General features: G+C 34.1%; 2 protein-coding genes across 4 annotated transcripts; one reads left to right on the forward strand and one right to left on the reverse strand.

The window, feature by feature from the left end:
* The first annotated feature begins 1583 nt into the window (after positions 1 to 1583).
* LOC145001191 (Plant regulator RWP-RK family protein) lies at positions 1584 to 6977 on the forward strand. 2 transcript variants are annotated; one of them, XM_078960547.1, is made up of 6 exons: positions 1584 to 2010; positions 3018 to 3598; positions 4355 to 4409; positions 4499 to 5386; positions 5737 to 6081; positions 6167 to 6977. In XM_078960547.1, exons 1-6 carry the CDS (start codon positions 1713 to 1715, stop codon positions 6655 to 6657), a joined length of 2658 nt encoding a protein of 885 aa, XP_078816673.1. In that variant the 5' UTR covers positions 1584 to 1712; the 3' UTR covers positions 6658 to 6977. The 2 variants fall into 2 exon arrangements, with proteins under 2 accessions (XP_078816673.1, XP_078816674.1); XM_078960548.1 differs by having other exon boundaries at positions 3027 to 3598.
* A 13220-nt stretch (positions 6978 to 20197) lies between these two features.
* Positions 20198 to 21964, reverse strand: LOC145002032 (putative F-box protein At3g24700). 2 transcript variants are annotated; one of them, XM_078961343.1, is made up of 2 exons: positions 21785 to 21964; positions 20198 to 21515 (listed from the first exon to the last, which is right to left on the reverse strand). In XM_078961343.1, exon 2 carries the CDS (start codon positions 21492 to 21494, stop codon positions 20346 to 20348), a length of 1149 nt encoding a protein of 382 aa, XP_078817469.1. In that variant the 5' UTR covers positions 21495 to 21515; positions 21785 to 21964; the 3' UTR covers positions 20198 to 20345. The 2 variants fall into 2 exon arrangements, with proteins under 2 accessions (XP_078817469.1, XP_078817468.1); XM_078961342.1 differs by having other exon boundaries at positions 20198 to 21599.
* Positions 21965 to 24610: the final 2646 nt, after the last annotated feature.

Consider the following 24610-nt stretch of genomic DNA (forward strand, 5'->3'; position numbering starts at 1 on the left):
AGTAAGTGAGTGAGAAAGAGAGATAGATAAAAAGAGCTTCTCCAAACAAACATGTAAGTAGATTTTGGAGTGCATGTGTTAACTTCTCCAAGCAAACCTACAGATCTTGATTGCTTTGTAAACGGTTAAAGCACATGGTATGTTCACGTTTTTGTGCTTCTCTAGTTTTCTCCCTTATGAATCTCTAAAAGGTTAGTTCCAATTGCTATGTTTTTTTTTTCATCTTAGATTTACTCATGGGTAATTAATTCATGACCGATAAATTTGTGGGTTGAATGTGGATTTGTCAGAAAGCGAATCCATGTCTTAAATGAAAACATACTCAAAAGCAATATGCTAGATTTTGAAAATCGATGATTTTGAAGACACAATCATACATCTACGATTTTTTGGTTTTCTCCTTCATGAAGTGTGTGTTAACTTCTCCTAACAAACCTACAAATATTGATTGCTTTGTAAACGGTTAATGCATATGGTATGTGCATGTTTGTGAGCTTTTTTTTTCGCTCATGAATCTCCAAAAAAAGGTTAATTCCAATTGCAATGTTTTTTCATTTTCATTTTAGAGTTACTCATGGGTAATTATTTTCTAATATATAATCAAAAAATTGGTGGGTTTAAGGTGGATTTATCAGAAAACGAATCAATCTCTTAAAGGAAAACATACTAAAAAACAATATGTAGGATTTTGAAAATCGATGATTTTGAAGACACAATCATACATCTATGATTTTAAAGTTCATGGATGAACACACACTTAGAAAATTATAGGTATCAGAATATGATTTATGATAGGATTAATTATGATGAAGGTAAGTATACGATGATGAAATTGTGTGTGCACGTGTGTGTGTGTATGTACAAATTTTCAAGTCTTAAAACCACTCCCATTCCCTCTCGTTTTATGTCTGTAGTTCATACAAGAAAAAACAAAGATATTTTTTTACTTTGATTATGGTAACCATGATAACGAAAGACTAGGTTAGGTGTGTTTGTTTACTTGACATTCTAGTCATTTAAACACTACCATATTATCCTCTGATAATACAATGCTATCTCGATAAGCGAATGATTACTTGATTAAATGTATTTATAATAAAAACCTCCTAACTGTTAGACTTTATGATACATAGATTCTTATTTAAAATACAACAGATCAATTTTTTTGACATACATAAGTTCTTATTTAAAATACAACAGATCAATTTTTGACAAACTCTTAGGCTTTTGTGTCGATCTTTATTTTTAAAAAATGGACGAAGTTCTTAAATGCCACGTCATTATTGTTGCATGATATGTGAATAATTAAAATTAAAATTACTTTATTCAAATAATATAATTTGATTAAATAATTAATAGATATTTTTTTATAACGAATATCCAAAATGATCCTATCTTGACAAACCAATGATTATAATTTACAAATTAATATAATTTCATTAATACAAAAAAAGACATAAAATGTACCATTGATTATAAATCATTAAATCAATACCGAGTTGTGAATTTGATGTGGACCCGACAATTGTGGAGAAGTGGATCACGGCTTACAAATTCTTTAGCTATTTTTGTGTCTGTTTTGCTAAAAGTTTAAAACTTTAAAGTAAGATTGCAAGTAGGGAAGTCCAACTATTAGATTCCAGTTCCATTGGAATCACCAACACCATAAGTCCATACCCTTCTCTCCATTCCTATCTGCAAACTCTTCTAAAATGCCGGAATCAGAAGAAGAAAACCGGTCGAGTAATTTTTTTATAAGGGGGCCTCCGGCGACGGAAGAGTTACCGGTGATGATGACCATGGATCTCGACCTTGATGGTTCCTGGACTTTCGATCAGATCTTCTCGTCGGACCCTTCGCCGTCGTTTATTCTATCAGCAACCGAACAATCTTTCTCTCCTCTGTGGGCGTTTTCCGACGATAATAACAACAACATCAACGACGGTGACGATAAACCCGCCGGAAATGCCACGTTGACCTCTTCCGGAGCTGCTCACCGACTTCTTCCAGGTAAGTTTGAGTTAATTTGTGCATTTTTAAGTGAGTTTATATATGGGTTTTGCTTAAAATTGGATTTTGTTTCGATTTTATATGACCATGGAAGATTTGATGTAGTATTTGGCTATTAGGTATTAAGATTGTAGCTAATAAATTTGAATTCATCACTAACGGATAAACATAAACGGATTTTGGCCATTCATTCCACATCTGGCAAGAGAATAAGTACCACATAAATCTCCTTGAATATAGGAACCCAATCAAGTATGTCGATGAAAGTTTTAAACATGTTTTTAAATAGTTTAATGTAGTTTTTGATGAATCGGAAGTCGAACATGAATCAAAACCTTATCTAGTTATATATGTTTCGTTCATGTCACTGAAAGCTGCTCAATTACTTAGATTAATTAAGACTCCATTTGTGTTTAACCATTATTATCAAGTCTTAGACATTTCACATTTCTATCGTACTTAGATTAAGACTCCATTTCTGTTCACTGATTTCAATCTTGTGGGTCACATATACACGATCTCAGAAAGAAATTGAAGATGTGATTATTATGAGTTTATTTACCTGATGCAAGGAGAATAATAATAAAGATGGGGTTCACAATATGAAAGATTGAGATTTTTTTTCATAAAGAAAATGATGTAAAAAATACACCTTTTTGTTAGTGTTCGACGCATAAATGGTAACTTTATAGTGTTCAAGAGCATGGTATATTTTGTTTTATATTGACACTGGAATCTCATTTCCAAAGTTAAAGGGGTTAAATTCTTTGATTCTGATTCCCAGCTATGGAATTGGAAGATTTGGAATATAAATTGAGCTTTTTGGATATGATCATATGAAGTATGAATTCAACTATTCTCTTATCCTTTTTTTTGTGTAAAGGGTGCTACTTTTCTTGTTTCCACATACTATTGAAACTTGATGATATATAATAAAAATTAACGAATAACATATTGTTATGAAAAAAAAATGTAACTTTTTTTTTTTTTTTTTTAATCTTTTGAAGTGGATACAGATAACCCTGATCAAGTAACAAGAAAACCATCAAACAATGATATAAAAAGGAGGCTCCCATTACCCATTTTGGATGTGAATCCATCAGAATATCAAGATGCAACATGCATAATCAAAGAAAGAATGACAATGGCACTTCGATACTTCATAGAACTTGGTGAAAAACATGTTCTTGCTCAAGTATGGGCACCTGTGAAAAACCGGGGTCGAAACGTGTTGACCACATCTGGTCAACCCTTTGTGCTTGACCCAAATTGCACGGGTCTTCATCAATACAGAATGGCTTCTTTAATGTATGTGTTCTCTCTTGATGGTGAAACTGATGAAGTCCTTGGGCTTCCTGCTCGTGTTTTTAGACATAAGCTTCCAGAATGGACTCCAAATGTGCAGTATTATTCAGACAAAGAATATCAAAGGCTTAATCATGCTCTGAATTATAATGTTCGTGGGACTTTGGCTTTGCCTGTTTTTGAACCTTCTGGCCAATCCTGTGTTGGTGTTCTTGAGTTGATATTGACTTCACAGAAGATAAATTATGCCCCTGAGGTTGATAAAGTCTGCAAAGCACTCGAGGTATGATATCATATGAATAATAATGAATGTGTTTTGAAAAATTGCACACCATCAAAATCAATGATGCTTGTAATGCATAATCCATGATCCCTAAGGTGGTGTTTGGTATGAAAGAATCAAAGAAGGAATGGAATGGTTTATTCCATTGGAAAACAAAACATTCCAATGGAATGAAAAAAGGTGATTGTTTTGCGTGATGGAATGGAATGGACCATTCTTGAAGGAATCTAATTCCTTCCACTTTGTTACCATCTTTTTCACATTCTAATAACAAAATGACCACCTATTTTGGCAATCGGTCAATTCTGAAATTCCAATAAAAATTGTGAAATTACTTTTACTGCCAAAAAATTTCTCAATATAATATTTAAAAAAAAAAAATGTTTTTAGTGGTGGGACCATTCATAATGCAACTTTGCAATTCACAATTGACCTCATTATGAAATAGATGTTCATATTATTAAAAAGTCAAAAAAATGGTCAATTGGTCAAATGAGACCACCCGGTTTTGATGATTTTGTTTTTACTCTTTTTTTTTTTTTTCCTTCATTGAATGGAATAAAAAATTGTAATATAAAACTATAACTTGTATATGAAAGATCATTCCATTTCTATGGGACTACCAAACATGATCATGGAATGTAATGACTCATTCCATTACCTTTCCCATTCCATTCCATTTATTCATCATTCCATTCCATCCAACCAAACATATACCCAAATTCCATAAATTACTGAACTTTCGTTTTGTTTCAGGCGGTGAATTTGAAAAGTTCAGATATATTGGATCCTCCGAATACGCAGGCAAGCAGTAAGATGAAATAATAATAATATATTTCTGTTTTCTTTTATTTTATTTCCCTAATCTTTCCCTCTACATTTTTCTCAATCTCTACCTAGTTTTTCCTTTAACTCAGATTTGCAACGAAAGCCGACAACAAGCCCTAGCTGAAATCCTGGAGATATTAGCAGTCGTATGCGAGACTCATAATTTCCCATTAGCTCAAACGTGGGTCCCATGTAGGCATCGAAGTGTTCTAGCCTATGGTGGTGGATTCAAGAAAAGTTGCAGCAGTTTCGATGGAAGTTGTATGGGTCAAGTATGCATGTCAACAACCGATGTCGCCTTTTATGTTGTCGATGCTCATATGTGGGGATTTCGTGAAGCGTGTGCTGAACATCATTTACAAAAGGGTCAAGGGGTAGCTGGAAGGGCGTTTGCTACACGAAGTTCTTGTTTTTGTGAAAATATAACGCATTTTGGAAAAACCGAATACCCTTTGGTTCATTATGCGCGTATGTTTGGTTTAGTTGGATCTTTTGCAATTTGTTTGAGGAGTAGTCATACGGGCGATGATGATTATATCCTGGAGTTCTTTCTTCCTCCTAATGTGGTGGAGTTTAAAGATCAACAGAAAGTATTGGGATCTTTGTTGACTTCTATGAAGCAGCATTTTAGGAGTCTTAAGGTCGCTTGTGGGGAAGAAATAGGGGAAGATGGGAGAATGGTTGAAATTATTAAAGCATGTGAAGAAGGCGATGTTCTTGATTCGGGGGTTCACTCGATTCGGTTATCGGAATCTTTAATATCAAATGGAGGCCCAGTGGGTTGTGTTGATGCTTTGGTCAGGCCCAATGCGTTGAATGGAAATTGTGGGAAATCAGAGAATGTGGAAATTACCAAAAAGTCCGAGAGAAAACGAGGGAAAGCTGAGAAATCGATTAGCTTGGAAGTCCTTCAGCAACACTTTGCAGGAAGTCTTAAAGATGCTGCAAAGAATCTTGGTGGTATGAAACTTTTCTTTTTTTTTTTTTAAATATTTTTTATGGAAATTTCACACCTTTGTTAACCTTCTTTGGTAGCACAAGGTTAGAAAGATGCTGAATTTAAATTATGTAAAACAAGTCAACTTATCGAGTTTTCAACTTTAAAATTCTTCCGAAATCTTTGAGTTTTTAAGAAAAAGAAAACAACCCATTTACAAGTATGTCAAATACTACCGATATAACAACATGGATGTTAAATTCTTAGCAATATTTGTATGAAATCAAGATTTTGAAAGGAGCAAGTTTGACCTGAAAAAGTCAATGAGCAAAGAGTAATGTGTTATTAATCAAGATTGTTATTGATTTTGCAGTTTGTCCCACTACAATGAAAAGAATATGCAGACAACATGGGATTTCAAGGTGGCCTTCAAGAAAGATCAACAAAGTCAACCGTTCACTTACAAAGCTAAAACGGGTGATTGAATCAGTTCAAGGAGGTGAAGGAACATTCACAATTCCTTCATTAGCAACCACCCCACTCCCCATTGGTGTTGACTCCACATCATGGCCCACAGCTCCAAACGGGTCACCAACTACCCAAAATGGGTCTCCCGGGTCAAAACCATCTCAAAAGAACGATCAAGGTCAAACCCATCAAACATCGGGCAGCAGAGAAGCAAGCACGGGCAGCCCGACTTCCCACAGGTCATGTCAAGGTAACCCTTTTCTCAAAATCAAATCTTTCCTCATAAAATCATGATCAAACAGTTTCTCATAATCAGAAATGTGTGGGAATAGCAGAAAGTCAACTGTTTGAAGTCAAAGCACCGAATCTTGAAGGGCTTATAGCACCACAAACTGAAGAACCGTTTAGAGGAATGCTAATTGAGGATGCTGGAAGCTCACATGATCTCACAAATCTTTGTCAACCCACTGAGGTTCTTGAAAAGGTACAAGAAGTTAGCCCAAAGGTACAACCCTTCACAGCAAGGACTGAAATGAAAACAATAACAATAAAGGCGACTTACAGAGAAGACATAATTAGGTTTCGTGTGGGTGCAAATTCGGGTATAGTGACATTGAAAGAAGAAGTTGGAAAGAGGTTGAAGTTGGATGTGGGTACTTTCGATATCAAGTATCTTGATGATGATCATGAATGGGTTCTTGTAGTATGTGATGCAGATTTGCAAGAATGTGTGGAGTTGTCAATGTCATCAGGGTGCAACATAATCAGGCTTTTAGTTCATGATTTGTCGACTAATCATGGGAGCTCATGTGAGAGTTCAGGTTAATTAATCATAATTATGAGTACAAGTTCAAGCCCATTGTGTTTATAAATCATCAACTTGTGAAAATGCAAAAAAGATGGTCGAAAATAGGGAGAGAGAGAGACATTCTGTGGGTGTTTTAATCGAGTTTTTGGCCAAGTGTAATGTTGATTTATTTTTGAGTATGTTAGTTGTTTTAAAGTGTTGAAATGTTAGGGTTAGGGTTAAGTTGTAGATTTATGGGGGTCATTTAGCAAGGTGATCGAATTTTAGGGAGGAATTTTCCCATATTCTTTGTTGTATAAGAAGATAGCATTAAATGGTGATTAGAAATGTTAATTGTATATTGGTTGCTTTTTTCTTTTCTTTGTGAGTAAGCTACATTTTTGGTCCATGTGTTCATGTAATCTTTTTCTTAAAAAAAAAAAATCGTCTCTTTTTGTACCTATTTTATTAGCTCATTATTTTTTCTTCCCAAACCAACATCATTTGCTTTTGCAGCCCTAAAATGACTATTTTATGATTTTTTTATTAATATATATTTCTCATCCGTACACTTTTTTTTGTCTCAATCCAACGGTTAATTACATACAAAAACCTAAGTATGGATAGTGTCTACCAGAAAATGTTCCAATATGTTGGCCATTTCATAAACATTGAAAGGACCATACAACCTAGGATCTGAGAGGAAGATATTTATTTTATTACGGTAAAGGATTTTTTTAAATATATTTATTGCATTATCCCTGATGTAGATTCCTATGTGACTATTTCTTAATCAGTTCTTGATATATACGGCTGAGAAACTTTTGAAGGTTTGTTTTGGAAGGGGAGATTATTACTAGATTGACAGAGTACCTTAACATATGTTTTAACGGGCTTACAAAGAAAACTAACATGAGAATGAGACATAATCTACTTGGAAATTAGTTATTGGGGAAGATGGATGACAACATTATCCTATTGAAGAGGGGTCACGACCCAATTATCCGACCTGGATAATAGGGTTGTAAGCATTGTGAGCAACTATTAGGAAAGGGTTTTGGAAATAAAAATGATGAACATGAGTATGGGTTTGGGTAGGATGAGGTAAGGTCATCCACATCAAAGTAATGTCATTAATTTTTCAATTGTGTCATATCAGCTTTGCAATAACTATTCACATCACCGTAACAACACTCATCTTTTAAAAATGGTCTCCACTACCACATCAACAATTACTTTATATATATATATATATATATATATATATATATATATATATATATATATATATATATATATATATATATATATATATATATATATATAATATGGGACCAACTAGAGCCTTTGCAAGGCTTTCAAGTATAGCAATAGGAGATACTACGTGGACTTTCAAGCTTCATTTGCAAGGAGTCTGAAAGTAAGACGGATGTAGATGGTCTAATGTGCTCCATTTTCTATATTATATTACTATTAGAATTAGAATTTATATACGAACAAAAGAAAAGATAAAAGATATTAGAAAGGGAACATAGGAATCAGATCTAAGGATAGGAAACATTTTTGTAAATTACTCTTATTATTATATGTAATTAAAATGGACCAACAAAAACTATCATAAACCGCCCATCATTGCATTTTTATTCCTTTGTCTATAGTCGCATTTCTAGCCCCTTTCTCTTGCAAAAACTCTAGTCACACACCTATATATATATATATATATATATATATATATATATATATATATATATGCTTTAAAACCATCTCCATGTGACGTCCTATAATTAACTATAAATTTAAAATTTTAAAAACGTATGTAATTTAATATAAATTTTCATTTAGTCTGTTACCTAATCAAATTCGTTAAGTTTAAAATACTAACACAACGTCTGTAAACATCTATTTGGTTTACAAACCAAAATCAACATCCAATAAAAACCCAAAACTTAATGTTTAAGACAAAGATCAAAATCTTTCGATCGTGCCATGTGTTCAGTCGGACCTTGCTTTTTCCCTTACTCGTATCTACAACTCTTGAAACAGTTGTTTAAAAGGGAAAGGGTAAACACGAAACTTAGTGAATTCCAACACAAGATCACATCAAAGCAGTATATCTTACTCCTACCATACATGTACATCTATCATGCCATCAAGTAATAATCTAACATAAATCACAGATAAACAAACACTTTCGTACAATACATTCTAGTTTAAGAACACATCAATAAACGAGCATTCCTTGAGGACTCGATATTTCTACCTTTGTTCCCTGGCTCGACGTCATCGCCTTCGGTCCATTGACTCCACTGTTAGTGTGTATTATATATATATATATATATATATATATATATATATATATATATATATATATATGGGAAAAGGGAATATACATTACAGCCCCACCTAAGCTTAGGTATTAAACCTCTTGAATAAACATTGTTTTACTATATAAAGATTACCGTTAATGGATTCACGATTAATATTTCAAGATGTAAATTCAAGATCGATACAATAGGGTTTAGGGTTTAGAGTTTGGGGTTTAGGGTTTAGGGTTTAGGTTTATGTTTAGGGTTTAGGGTTTAGGGTTTAGCTTTAGTGTTTAGGGTTTAAATTTAGGGTTTAGGTTTAGGTTTAGGGTTTAATAATGTTCATTTGGATTAAGTAATAAACGATAATTGAGAAAAGAAAACGGAGATGATAAAACGATAATGAAAGAAAGGAATGTTATGTAGAATGATATATTTACCAAGTGAAATCAAACCGGGTATATTTAGCATGTTAAAACGATATATTTTAGAGGTTTAGTACCTAAGCTTAGGTGGGACTATAATGTATATTCTCTATCCCTATATATATATATATATATATATATATATATATATATATATATATATATATATATATATATATATATATATATATCTTTACTACTTATAAAAGAAATCTAACTATTTCTATAAATAGATTGAATATAATAATATTATTTTTTTAAGACGTACAAACGATTAAGCTAATATTACAAACAACCATTAATAAAATAATATTAAATTTTAAATTTGTTTTGATTCCTTATATTTCTCAGCAAAATCCTAATTTCATGGTCATTCAAAATTTAAAACATTTTCATCCTAATACGCTTCAACAAATATCCTTTAAATGTTGCATTTGCAGCTGATTAAAATATCTCATAGCAGACGTGTGTTTGTTCTCTCCACCTTATAAACCCTGCTATAAATCCCACTGCCATGAAGTATTTCCCTTATAAACCCTAATCGTTTTTCTCCCTCTCTTAGACGAAGACAATGTGTTTTTTTTAAGAAAAAAAGTTTGAAAATATTCCAATTTCTCAAAAAAAATTTACCCCAAATGCGAAACTGGGTAAAATTTTCCATTTTGCGAAGACTACAGGGATGCGAAATGAAAATTCTGCACTTTTGTCTTTTTATGACCCCATTTTGCGAAGTTGGACCACTTATATTATTTCTTGAAAAGATCAGGTGCCAAATGCGAAACTCTAAGCTTTCTTCCCCAATTCGCATTTATACATTAAAAACTTCGCATTTTCATTCAAATTCTTCGCATCTTGCATCCATCCGTCTTTGAGTTCATTCGCATTTCATCGCATTAACTGAGAAATTAATCAGTTGTCTCATATTCGCATTTCAGTTGTTTGAGAAACCCAGATACGAAGCCAAATGCGAAACCCACTGATTTCAAATGCGAACCAACAAAAAATCATCAACCACGTACTTGTGTCACCAAATGCGAACTGAATATCACCATTAAATTCTCCTCGCATTCCATAGATGCGAACACAATCCAGATCTCCGACTCCAAGCTTGCGAAATCAAAATCAATTAACCTCAAACAAATCGTGAACTTCTTATGCGAACTGTTTTGACCCACAAAACCAAATGCGAACTCAATTGATGTCATATGCGAACTGATTTCATAGATGCGAACACAATTGATTTCATATGCGAATCCACATCCATCGATATGAAACCAATACCAGTTACAAGCAATTAGTAGCAACAACCATCGATCCTCTAATTTTCAATTACTCAGCCTTCGCTTTTCATACAACCCGTCGACCCTGAAAAATCGATAAACACCAAATGTCTCATTTTTAGATCGATTTTCTGATTAAATGTCATATTTGAAGAATGATCGATTTTCTGATTAAATGACCCCATTTTGCGAAGTTGGACCACTTATATTATTTCTTGAAAAGATCAGGTGCCAAATGCGAAACTCTAAGCTTTCTTCCCCAATTCGCATTTATACATTAAAAACTTCGCATTTTCATTCAAATTCTTCGCATCTTGCATCCATCCGTCTTTGAGTTCATTCGCATTTCATCGCATTAACTGAGAAATTAATCAGTTGTCTCATATTCGCATTTCAGTTGTTTGAGAAACCCAGATACGAACCCAAATGCGAAACCCACTGATTTCAAATGCGAACCAACCAAAAATCATCAACCACGTACTTGTGTCACCAAATGCGAACTGAATATCACCATTAAATTCTCCTCGCATTCCATAGATGCGAACACAATCCAGATCTCCGACTCCAAGCTTGCGAAATCAAAATCAATTAACCTCAAACAAATCGTGAACTTCTTATGCGAACTGTTTTGACCCACAAAACCAAATGCGAACTCAATTGATGTCATATGCGAACTGATTTCATAGATGCGAACACAATTGATTTCATATGCGAATCCACATCCATCGATATGAAACCAATACCAGTTGCAAGCAATTAGTAGCAACCATCGATCCTCTAATTTTCAATTACTCAGCCTTCGCTTTTCATACAACCCGTCGACCCTGAAAAATCGATAAACACCAAATGTCTCATTTTTAGATCGATTTTCTGATTAAATGTCATATTTGAAGAATGATCGATTTTCTGATTAAATGACCCCATTTTGCGAAGTTGGACCACTTATATTATTTCTTGAAAAGATCAGGTGCCAAATGCGAAACTCTAAGCTTTCTTCCCCAATTCGCATTTATACATTAAAAACTTCGCATTTTCATTCAAATTCTTCGCATCTTGCATCCATCCGTCTTTGAGTTCATTCGCATTTCATCACATTAACTGAGAAATTAATCAGTTGTCTCATATTCGCATTTCAGTTGTTTGAGAAACCCAGATACGAAGCCAAATGCGAAACCCACTGATTTCAAATGCGAACCAACCAAAAATCATCAACCACGTACTTGTGTCACCAAATGCGAACTGAATATCACCATTAAATTCTCCTCGCATTCCATAGATGCGAACACAATCCAGATCTCCGACTCCAAGCTTGCGAAATCAAAATCAATTAACCTCAAACAAATCGTGAACTTCTTATGCGAACTGTTTTGACCCACAAAACCAAATGCGAACTCAATTGATGTCATATGCGAACTGATTTCATAGATGCGAACACAATTGATTTCATATGCGAATCCACATCCATCGATATGAAACCAATACCAGTTACAAGCAATTAGTAGCAACAACCATCGATCCTCTAATGAGGAAACAGTTTCCTATTCGATTGTGCTTTGCAGTGACAATCAATAAAGCTCAGGGACAAACAATTCCATATGTAGGTATCTATCTTCCAGAACCAGTATTCTCGCATGGACAACTTTATGTTGCATTGTCCAGAGGGGTTTCACGTTGCAATACAAAAGTATTAGTAAAGCCTAACGAAAATTCAAAAGGTGATGGGGTTTATACAGCAAATGTGGTGTATAAAGAAGTATTGCACGATTAATATTTTGTGTCGTCTTGACTGGTTGCTTTTTATTGGTTATTTGATGCATGATGTAACAAATAACACCATAGTTTGATTATATTGTCTTCAACATGTACTTTTTTTTAACATAACAATTTTGTAATGGAAACATATCACCGAAAGAACTCACGTGCCCCGCCGCTTTGCGCGGGTAGACGGCTAGTATATATATATATATATATATATATATATATATATATATATATATATATATATATATATTGTAGCCATTCATATAGGCCCACATGTATTTGTATATGTGGTTTTTGTATCCTCTTATTTATGACAGGGAGAATAATCACATAATTCCCATTTACTATTATGGTATCACAGCCAATATTTCTCTCCTAATTTCTCTGCTTTTTTCTCAACATTCATCGGCTAAACCTAGCTACAACCGATCACCATTTTTATTTATCTTTCTTCTCTACAATGGTAACTCCTGATCCACTACCACACAAGGTTTTTAGCACTGCTAACATCAAAACCCACATACCTCTAATTTTCGATCTAGAACGACTCAGTTATGACTCATGTTGGCATCTTTATTCTACTTTCTATGAAGCCTATAATGCATTCGATCATATCGACCACACATATGACACTCCCAACACTGCTCCTACAACTACTGATTGGAAGAAGGTTGATGTTTTCGTTCAAATATCGATTCCCCCTCCCCCCCCCCCCCCCCCTCTTTCATGTCTCCACCTCTACTTGATATGTTTCTTGTTCACAAAGCCAATGCTCGCCAAGTGTGGATTACTCTCGAGAAGATTTTTCATGAAAATAAGGAATCGAAGCTTATGCAACTCGACAACGATCTATGCAACATCACCATGGAGATCTATCGGTTCTCACATATTGCTCAAAGATTCAAAATCTTGCTTTTCTAATCTGCCGAAATTAAGAACCGAACCGGACCGCCGGTTCTACCGGTTCTTGCGGTGTCTCCAATGTAGGAACCGGTCATCAAGAAATTGCAATAAACGGTTTTGATTTTTTTTGGTTCTACCGGTTTCGGTTCTATAGGTTCTCGTTTCTAAAAATCCACAAGAATATCGTCCCGATCCTGGCCCGAATGGTTCTATCCAGTTCCTGTTCCAGTTCCGGTTTCGGCCGGTTCAAATGCTCATCCCTATATCAGCTTACTTTCAATAATAATTTTACTTGGGTCAGACCTCAAAACAGTCTTCTTGGTGCTCCTCCCAGCCGACCTAATTTCTCTGTTGCAACCCATGCAACCGTGAGCCAAACTACTGTTTCTGGACAGCCCCAAAACAACTCCATACCTCCTCCTTGGTCCTGACAATGGTCAACGGCCCACTGCTTTTCCCCAAATGTTTAGCTCAATTTCCTTGCAAGATCTCGACGAATGGAGTATGGATACCGATGCGACTGATCACGTTCACGCAAATGTGGGTATAGTTGATTCTATTTGTAATAATCATAACTTTCATCATATTCTAGTTGGGGCATGTCAAAAGTTCTTGTAAAACTAGACGTGCACCTTTTTCAAGCCAAAACCCATATCGCCCATTACATTTAAATAATTTTCTTATCATTCCATCTATTATTAAAAATCTTATTTCAGTTCAAACATTCGTTCGTCAAAATAAATGCTTTATTGAATTTGATGGTTTTACTGTCAATGATTAAAGACACGATAACCTCTAATCTAATATGATAGTGATGGTCTTTTCTACCCGGTCATTCCTCCATCTCCGCAAACCCTTCTCTTTGGCACCAACGTCTCAGTCATCCCAAAAATAAAGTTTTAGATTTTTTACTTTCACACAATTTCATTTCATGTAATAAAAGTTTGTGGAACACTTTTTATTCTACATCTTTAATTGGCAAACATATTAAATTCCATTTCAACTTTCCGATTCCATTGTTTCTAGTACATGTGATATTATTCGTTCCGATGTTTGGACATCTCCTATTTTAAGTGAGAGTGGTTTACGATATTATGTCATATTTCTTGATCACTTCTCATATTACCTTTGGGTTTATCACCTAAAAAGAAAATCGGATGCCTATTCCAAATTTGTTGAATTTTCAAACTTAATCAAAACCAAACTTGGCACCACCATTAAAGCTCTTCAATGTGACAATGGGGGAAATATAATAACAAAAAATTTCATGAATACTTTTCCAAAAATGGTTTTCAATTTCTATCTCATGTTCCCACACCTCACCTCAAAACGGTAATTGGAACGAATTCTTCACATAATAAACACTTCCATCTGTACCCTCCTCTTTCAAGCTCACATGCCACCTACATATTTGGTGGAAGCCCTTTACATGGTCACTCACCTCCTCAACATATTTTTTCTAAGTCTTGATAAGTATCGTTTGTTTTCCCTAACATAAGTAAAAATAGCCTTGATTAATCCATACCTTACAATCAGTAAAGAGAAAGGGGACCTGTTGATTGTGGAACTCGATTTGGTGCTTAATGCAACAATATGCATAGTTAGTGAAAACCTAAACATTAATAGGTAAATATAATGTTACCTGAAACAAATTTGAATGTTAAAATAATTTAATAATAGTATAAAAGAAAAACCTTATCATTAAATGAAGCATATGTTGACAAACTAATAAGATGAAGACAAACCAATGTTTCTGGAAATGGTTGCCAAGAATACCCCACATATTGTTATATATGTTTTATGGAAAACACAAACCAAGAATACCCCTAATACCTGGTATAGGAGCTCCATCCATGCCGTTCAACTACAGGAAGATCAACTACATGAATAGGAGACTGGTTTTGGCAGGAGGCTACAAAAAACCACCATAATTAAATTAAAAAAAAAAACCCAGCAAAAGAGTACATCAAATTCTTCAAACACATACAATTACAAGCCATGGAACTCAACTGATCACTTGAAACACAAATTTTCTATAAAAAAAAATGTACTACTTACCTTTTTAATACAACTATTTAAGCAATCTGACCTCGAATATCAATAGCTTTCTCAAATAAGCCCTAAATTAGCGGTCATCGTTGATTAAAGGAGCAAAACATCGACATTTTAGATAGCTTCATCTCCTTCTATTTATTACCAAGAAATTATGTGCGTGTGACGGTTATATACAGAGAGTGGTGGGGGTCTAGGGAATGGGACTGTTGTATACATTTTGGAAGCAGTTGGTGGAGCATTGGTCGGAAATGGTACCTAAGGTTAGAGCTTCAAAAATTGAAATCAAGGTTAAATAAAGAGAGAACACCGACAGATAGATGGATGATGAATGACTGAGAAAATATGTGATTTGTGTGAAGAAGAACGGAGGTGGGGAAGGGTTATATAAACGGCTAAGTAGATTAACAGACTATATTGCATTATAGTAAGAAGAAAGGGCGATACAGTAGGGGAGGGTGGCTTCTTCTCTTCTTATAATGTTTGAAGTAATTAGCATTTTTTGCTTCAAGTTGTTTTTCCTTTGCCTTAATAGAAAATAGAGCACTATATAGTCTAGTTTTTAGTTGCAAACACCTGGTTTGTCATTTATACTTTTTTTGATTTTTAGAGTGACTATTTCATTAAGACAAAACTGCAAAATTAGTCCTGGTTTGCGAAAAACTTTGGATAGTGTTTAAAAAAATTTCAACATGCATGGGAGGTCCAAAATCAAAAACTTTTTGTGATTTTGGTCCAAAAAAACTTGAAAATACGATTATGCCCTTTTATTTTCTATTTTGCATTTTTTATAATTATCCTAATATTATTTTACTTCAAAAATAAAAAGAAAAATAAAGAATTATCCCTTACCCCCACCGTGCTCTCTCTCTCTCTCTCTCTCTTAAAGAAAAAGTCAAGAAAAATCCTGATCCATCTTCTTCTTCCCTTTCTTAATTAGATTTTCTGGGTTTCGAGTACTTGCAAATTGTCCAAAATTAGTACTTGCTCCCTCTTCAAATCGTTATAACCAACAAATACACAAAACACATATATATAGGAGGTGGAGAAGGTATCAGATACTGAGTCAACTCTAATATATAATCAAGATAGAGGGAAAGGATCGAGACCAGTTTGCCTCCTTGATATTCAACTAATTTTGGTTCTGCTACTTCAATAATTGCGCAATTTAACCATATCCTGAAGAAACTGATTATACAAGAAGCACATTCAGATATGTGATTGTGTTTTCTCCATTTCTCTGTCTGGTCCTCGCTGCCCTCTACCACCATTGGAAACCTCCTTGTCCCTTCATATTCTCCATTTTTCTCTAGCTCTGCTCCTTCATTGACTATCAAATCCACAAAATTAATGAGTATTTCTTGTTTCAGGTGGGTTTCTTGAGTATTTTAGGTTTCTGATGGGTGTGGTGAAGGATTTCATTATTTCCCTCAAGGAAATCTCGATGGCAGCCACCGTGTCTGCTTAAGCAATGACCCTTGAACCTTCGCCTGATACCGGAGCTACCTTTCCATCGCGGTTTCTAGAGTAATGATTTACCGGTTTCTGGAGTAATGATCGAAACATCTCTACTTCTTTCTCTAGTTGCTTTCTTCCAGAATTGATCAGAAAATCACTAGAGATTTCTGGAAGATTGATTTTATCTTTGAGTCCCTTCTTTGCTCTCCTGATTCTAATAGTTGGAATGGTAGAATCAAGGTTACCTTTTGAATCAGAGTGAATGGAGAAAACGGGTCTTGTTAATAGTGATGAAAGTCGACCCAATAACCTTCATTCTCAATTTCACTAACTTGAAACACTGTCTCCTCCTATTCCATTGCTATGAACCACCATTGATGGAACCCTAGAATCACTCGACTGAGTGATTTCAAATAGTGAAAATGACTGCAATTTGGTCAAGAAAAAAATTTAAAGAAGTAAGACACAGGTAGGGCGGTTGTGGTATGTGGCTTTAGGGCGACGATAGTCATGGGTTCAGGGCAGTGACGGTCCTGTGGTGGTGGATGGAGGTCATGTGTTTTAAGTTTTTGACTTTTTTTTTAAGAGATACAGAGAGGGGGAGACGAATATGGAGAGAGAGAGAGAGAGAGAGAGAGAGAGAGAGAACGGTGGGGGTAAGGGGATAATTCTATTTTTCTTTTTATTTTTAAAGTAAATTAGTATTTGCATAAATATAAAAAATACAAAAAAAAGGGCATAATCGTCTTTTCAAGTTTTTTTGGACCAAAATCACAGGAAGTTTTTGATTTTGGATCTCCCATGCAAGTTGAAAACTTTTTGGACCCTATCCAAAGTTTTTCGCATACCATAAGGACTAATTTTGCAGTTTTGTCTTTCATTAATTATTATTCTTTTGTTTTTTTACATTGTGTTGTTGTCGTCGTCGTATATAATTATTTCTTTTTGTTTAGATTATTAGTTTTATTGTTGTTCACTTATTTTGTTTGGAAGTTTTTAATATAGATTAAGATTTATTTGATAGATTTTTAAAGGGTTAGGGATTTATGGGTGTTTGTTTTAGTTTATTAAGGATTTATTTTCCAAACTTATTTTTTATAAGTTCATTTTTTCTGATTTATTTTTCATGAGTTCAACTTATTTTCTTAGTGAAATCATAATAAACTCATTAGTTGGAATATAAGCTAGGAAAAATGATCTTATATAAAATAAACTCGGAAAATAAAGCCTTCTAAAACAACCACCTCCTTAATTTGCTCTATTTTTTGAAACTTTTTAACACTAACCGGAGTCGAAGTAGATGATCAGATGTTGATCATGTTTCCCATATTTTTTAAAGGAAACAACCGGCTAAAAGAGAGAGGAAGCAGGTTAGTGAAGATCTTATCTCCTACTCTTCCTCCCATAGTAAGGGGATTTAGTGTGAATGTCACTTAATGAAAGAAGAGAACGGAAGAAAAGGAAAGAAGAAAAACATAAAAGTTTTGTGCTCCCTAGTTAGTTTCTTTTTTCTTTTTTCTTTTTTGGAAGAAAAGGAAAGAAGAGAAAGGATAGTCGTTGATTTTTATCCTTCCATACTCTCCTCCCAAAAGGAAAGAAGAAAAACATCTTATTTGTTGATTTTGTTTTTTATGGGCTTGATGAAGGGCTTGTTGAGGAACATGAAAAAGAGGTGGAACAAAATGAGATTGATTTTCTAGGTTTGAAAGCATCTGCATCGACAATGAGAGAGAGAAGGAGAAACAGATGGGGAAGAGAAGGGATTATGGGTTTGATGGTTTTAAGTATTATATTCATCTCACGTGAGTTGCGGAAGAGGATAAGGATATGATATGAAAATATAACTGTGTTTTGGTGTTTTTTGGTGCTATATATATTCATCTCACAGCTTAGATTATCTGCGTGTATGACTTTTTATTCGATTTGGATACAACTCTGGTTAGGTTAATTAAAGGGTTATAAATCGTGTTTGCATTAATTAGTATTATTTGTGATATTACTCATTTATCAAATTACATGTATATATAATCTTGGGCTTTGCCCAGCGGTACCGGGTGTTGTCCTCCCTCCTAGAGGTTGAAGGTTCAAGTTTCATCGGAGACATAGGTGGAATTAGAAATATATATATATATATATATATATATATATATATATATATATATATATATATATATATATAAGCTTATGTACCCAAATTCACCATACTAAGTTGTTTTGTATCATATACATACATTGTAATTGTCCAATGTTCTTATAATTCAAATTCTAATTTGATTTACTTCTAAATTTTTTATTAATTTCACATTTATCTTTCTCTTACATAATTTTCATTTTCAACTATAATATATATATAGCCTAGTAGATGTTCGGCAAAAAGATGTGATATAAAAGGAAACAATAGTGAAATTTCGAAAATCTTCAAAGTAGATCAAATTAGGGTTTTGAAGTTTAATAATATTATAATGAATAAAACTGATAATTATACAACATCAACACGAAATTAAATCAATAATAACACAATATTAACATCTTATTAAAATGATAATAACACGATATTGAGGTGGGTGTTTGGCAAAAAAAAGCTTATGCAATATTCAACTGAGACCTAGACCTCAAGTCCAAGATCATATGGTCGAGCCCACATCAGCCCATGTTCAATTTCCCTTGTCCAGTTATGTATTTGACCTCTTTTAACTGTTTTCCAATGCAACGGGAAATATAATTTCATTTGCTTATTATTATATTATAAACATAATGTTTTATGAAGTACTTCTCATCACCCAACGCATTTTTGTTACCAATTAAATATTATCTCATTTTTGTTACTAATTAAATATTATCTCATTACCCAACGCATTTTTGTTACCAATTAAATAATATATCGCGCTATGCACAATGTACTTTTCCAAGGGTCGAAATAGACAAAGGTAATGAGGTATCATCATTTCAACCCAACCAAAGACTTGAATATATCTCTTAAATCAAACCATGCATTCCATGCCACACAACCCTTTACTTTATAACTCCCCACTTTAAACTCCATACAAATGCTAAATTACTTATTTAGCCATCGTACTTTCAACTTGTTGCTAAATGGTGGCATAACTATATAGATATATTTTTTATCTTAGCATACTACCCTTTGGGTTCTTGACACCCACTTATGATTTTCACGACTTGAGTCTTAGCAATTTAATTTACATATATTTTCATATATGCTTGATGACTTAATTTTTAGGGTCTTACAAGCAACACTCGAATAACATAAAAGTGCTCAAGACCCCAATACAAAGTTCAAAAAAAATCAGCAATAATTGTGGATCAAGCTCTCAATTCTATAGTAAAACTCACCATTTTATCTACAGAAGAGTATCATCAGATTTGGAAAACAAAATGAAATCAACAAGTAAATCTGGATAAATGTGGTTCTCTTCCAAGTGTGACAAGTAAACCAAAGACAAAGTTGAGTTCATACTAATCATTCATTACACAACAAAATGAATCAACAAGAAAAGAAGAAAGACAAAGGCTGCTAAAAGAGTCTAAAGGTACCGATTAGGTGACACCAAAGTCTGGATGTATTTCCCAGTTGGAGATGTATCCAAGCCACGAGCAGAAAACGAACATGATAAGTTTTTGGTATTTGTGGCCAAATCTATTTTGTAAACCAAACCTTCAGAAATGGAATGAATGAGGCAATTTCCATCCCTCATTAAGTGTAGTGGTTTTATACACATTGAATTAGGTATCGGATCAGAAACCACCACCTTCTTCCAGTCTCCTCCATCTCCATCCATCCTCCACAGCTCAACACCAAATACTATAGAATTCAACCTTATGACGCCATAGACTCCATATACATGAATGCAGCCTTGGTGATTGAAGCAAGTTATTACATCTGGAACTCCAAAAGAGGGAGTTGCTATCTCTGTGAACTTCTCTGTGTTTGTGTCGAACCTTATTATTGAATAATATGATATTCGATGAGATGGATCTAAAGGGTCTCTTTTGTCAGCGTAGTTTAAGAAATAGAGATTTTCATTCAGCAGAGTACTTGGCCACCAATGTTTTGAAATCCGATTGTCAATACCTTTCTTCAAGTCCTTTGATGATGAATCAACCTTTCTCCATGAATCGGATTTCAATGAGTAGATGTAAGCATCGGAATCACGGGTTACACTTAGAAGTTTGTAGTCATCGTCACTGTAATACAAACCAAATGCTTTTCTGCGACGCTTGTAGCATGCTTTGTGAGAATTGTCAGGTTTAGATAGCTTCTTATAGTCACCTGTTAAAGGATTCCATAATATCAGATCAGAGTATTCATCACCACAACTAAGCTTGGCTATGCCTACGCAAATCAGTCCATCAAAAGATGTTAGAAGCTTCATCTTTTCAGAACTTGGATCGAAATCAAATGGCAACAAGCGGCTGGGAGTTAATCCATCCTCGGGTGCTTCACAGTCGATGGTGTTGAAAACACATGGAGAGTCGTAAGGGATTATCAGAAGTTTGTGGTGGTTTTGATGGTGGTCGTTTGTTGCGTGTTGGAGGTGTAACTTCTCAAACAAAGGCGTCCGTAGTACCGAGTGCCATTGCTTGGAAACAGTCCTGAAACGGCCTATAGATTTCGCCGGCAGCCGTGGTAATATCTTGTAGAATAGTATGTCCGGCGGAAGCTCCATCGTCATGCGTTAAGGCGAGCGTGTAACCTAACTTGCAGAAGAACGGATCATGTTTCAGTTTAAAAATGCACGAATCCAACAGAATCATTCAATTTTACCCTGTAACACACACTGAATCCACCAGAATAGGATTAGCTAAATGATACAGAGAGAGGACAGAAGATACAATCAGATTCGAGATTCAAATGTTTGATATTCAGATTCGTGATTCAGGAAAACATAACCTAATCAGATTAGAGAGAAGACGGAAGATAAGAGATGGAAGAGACGAGAAACAAGAGAAGAGAGACGTTTACCTTAGGTGGCGGTGGCGGTGGCGGCGATGGGAAGGGGAAGAGGCGGACAAATGGCCGGCGTGAAGGGGGTTTCAGAAAACCTTGACTTTTTCAAAAAGGACTTTTGTGTGAAAAGTTGAGGCAAACCCCTGAACATGGAGGTGAGAAAGTGAAAAAGAGATGGGTTTTAGAAGATGTGTTCAAAAATAACATCCATATAAATTGAGAGTATTACAACGAAAAATGCAAAAATGTTGCTTTTGTCAAAATTTTATTTTAACCGGTGTACCCGTGCGTGTGTAAAGGATCAATAATTTTTTATATAAAATTTTGAGTATGCATGTTAAAATAGGAAAAAAAAAATCACTAACCTAGTCGTATTCTCCAATGATTTTTCATCTTTTAACCAAAAATAATCGATATAATCGTATCTGCTGTGTCACCTAAAATTTACGGTTACTGGTTGTGTATTTAAGAAACAAAAATCATATTTCATTACAAAACCGTAGGTTTTCCAAAACCTTTGCTTCGTGAAAACACCGGTATTCCAAACCACAGACAAGCTTACGTGTGAAACCCTTAAAACTATATCGTTTTGTTAAATAATACGCAATCCTACTTATTTCTTACGTGTGGAACCCTTAAAACTATATCGTTTTGTTAAATAATACGTAATCCTACTTATTTCTTACTACCATTTCATCAAATCTAATAGATCAAACCGGTGATTCTCCCTAGATTTCCCATCAAAGAAGAGGCCATATTCGAGGTAATTTTACATAACCCTAGATTGCTCATTTTTTTCAAAACTGCTTCTCTCCTCCCCTAATTCTTCTTTTCCTAAGTTGTTATTATAACTCTCCATCAAACAACCTCGACAACCATTTTTTGGTTTTTAACGATATTTTTCTGTTTGATGGATAGAGCACGCTAATCAGTATTTTATTCTCTAAAAAAACTTTAATATGCCGAAAATAGTTTAGCTTTTTTCAAATTTAAAGGTTAGTGATTGTTTGAAATGCACACCAGGTGTTCGGTGAAATGTAGTGAATTTCGTAGGAACACAAGGTATCAGTAAATCAACCTCAGACATGGTATTGGGTTCCACACCTAAACTTAAGCTTGTATGGGGTTGTTGTCGATATATATATATATATATATATATATATATATATATATATATATATATATATATATATATATATATATATATATATATATATATATATATGGTTATTAGACTATTTTTTGGTAGAAGTTGACTAATAATTTTTAGATTAAAAATTAGTGTCTTATTTTTTCCTGATATTGTTTCTCTCAAAATCATAATATGAGTTCAATTGAGTATTTCATATTGTTTATCACTGACATATGATGGGAATTTGTTAATTTTTAACTATTATATGTATGGCTGCCGAGATATATGACGAAAATGTTTTATTACAGTGTTGAATTTAACGAGACCACCACTTTGTGACATCCCATAATTTAGGTTTAAAACTACAGACAATCAATTCACCGCGAACCTCTTTGTAACCGGACATATTAAGCTTTAATGCATATTTTGAAAAAAATAAAAAAATAGTGTCGCTACAATGATAATAAGATATGAAATGGTATCTTACTTCCAATTGTGAAAAATCTCAATTGAATCATAAAGCACGTACCGAAACCCTAATTAATATGTCTGAAAAGCTGAAATTTCGTATTAAGCAGTTATTAATGAAGCAAATACTTTAGTCTTGTAGTACATGTTCACCTGAGTTCAGAAATATAAAGAACATCTAAAATGGAGTTCATATGTAAAAGATACGATCATTATAAGTAAATAAAAAAACAAACCAATATAACTCTGATTTTCTTTAAACTACATAAACTGTTTCGATCGGTTGAAGCACTTGCACACCTCAGATGGAAACTCCGATAGCGTTTTTGGCTCATGTTATGGTATATTATTTAATTTCATACTCGAAATATTTTTAGCAAAAGTATTTGTGAAAGTGGAAAAATCGAACGTTTCGGGTCACTTAAACGCGAATCTTTAAATGTAATTTCTTGGACTTCTACAACTCGAAAAATTAATCCGTTAAAGTTTTTGAAATCCTTGAAATCGGATTTATCATTCGCCATTTTTGAAAAAAAATATTAGATGTAAGGATCTTGGCACACAAAGCTATAAAAGACGTTTTAGGGCATTTAAAGGAAATATGGCATCATCTAACTTGCCACCCTGCATGAGTGATGAAAAATCAACCAAAGGCTTTCCTCCTTAGCCCACACTCACGTCCAAACCTTCCTCCCCTTTACCTTGTTGAGTGCACACTTCATTTCAAGTACAAAGTATGGTTGGTTGTGTGTTTAACTTGCCATAAAAGCATGGAGCTTGGCTACCCTTAAAGGCTTGTTTGGACTATAAAAGGAAGTCATTGTCTCTCCATTCCCTCTCCCTTCCTCTCTTTTTGATCGGAAAAAACACCTACGGTGGTGACTGTGACTTGGATCACCGACCTTTGAGACATCGGGAACCGTCGAGAACCAACAACCTCTTGATCCGCCCTCGTTTCTCCTCTCGTTTTTGTCGAGCAAAGAAAAGAAAACACCCCCACAGGAGGTGGTTTTTTCATGTGAAAGCTGTCACACCCCGAAAACCGAAGGCGGAAACATTTACGTGGTTGACTTCACGTTGAGTATCAAATCCAATGCACATAGTAAGTAAAGTAAAACAACCATTAAATTACATAAGAAAACTTTTACAGTTGTTCAAAAGTAAAGTTTGTACAATTGTAATACATAATATATATATATATATATATATATATATATATATATATATATATATATATATAT

This window comes from Lactuca saligna, chromosome 6 (assembly GCF_052625555.1).
Source record: "Lactuca saligna cultivar CGN05327 chromosome 6, ASM5262555v1, whole genome shotgun sequence".
In the NCBI taxonomy this organism is placed as follows: Eukaryota; Viridiplantae; Streptophyta; class Magnoliopsida; order Asterales; family Asteraceae; genus Lactuca; species Lactuca saligna.

Excerpts from the sequence above, each read along its gene's own strand:
- LOC145001191 (XM_078960547.1), top strand. The coding sequence starts at position 1,713 with ATGCCGGAATCAGAAGAAGAAAACCGGTCGAGTAATTTTTTTATAAGG. Across the intron at positions 2,011-3,017 it reads TGCTCACCGACTTCTTCCAG|TGGATACAGATAACCCTGAT; the intron begins GTAAGTTTGAGT and ends AATCTTTTGAAG. Across the intron at positions 5,387-5,736 it reads TGCTGCAAAGAATCTTGGTG|TTTGTCCCACTACAATGAAA; the intron begins GTATGAAACTTT and ends TTGATTTTGCAG.
- LOC145002032 (XM_078961343.1), bottom strand. The coding sequence starts at position 21,494 with ATGACGATGGAGCTTCCGCCGGACATACTATTCTACAAGATATTACCA.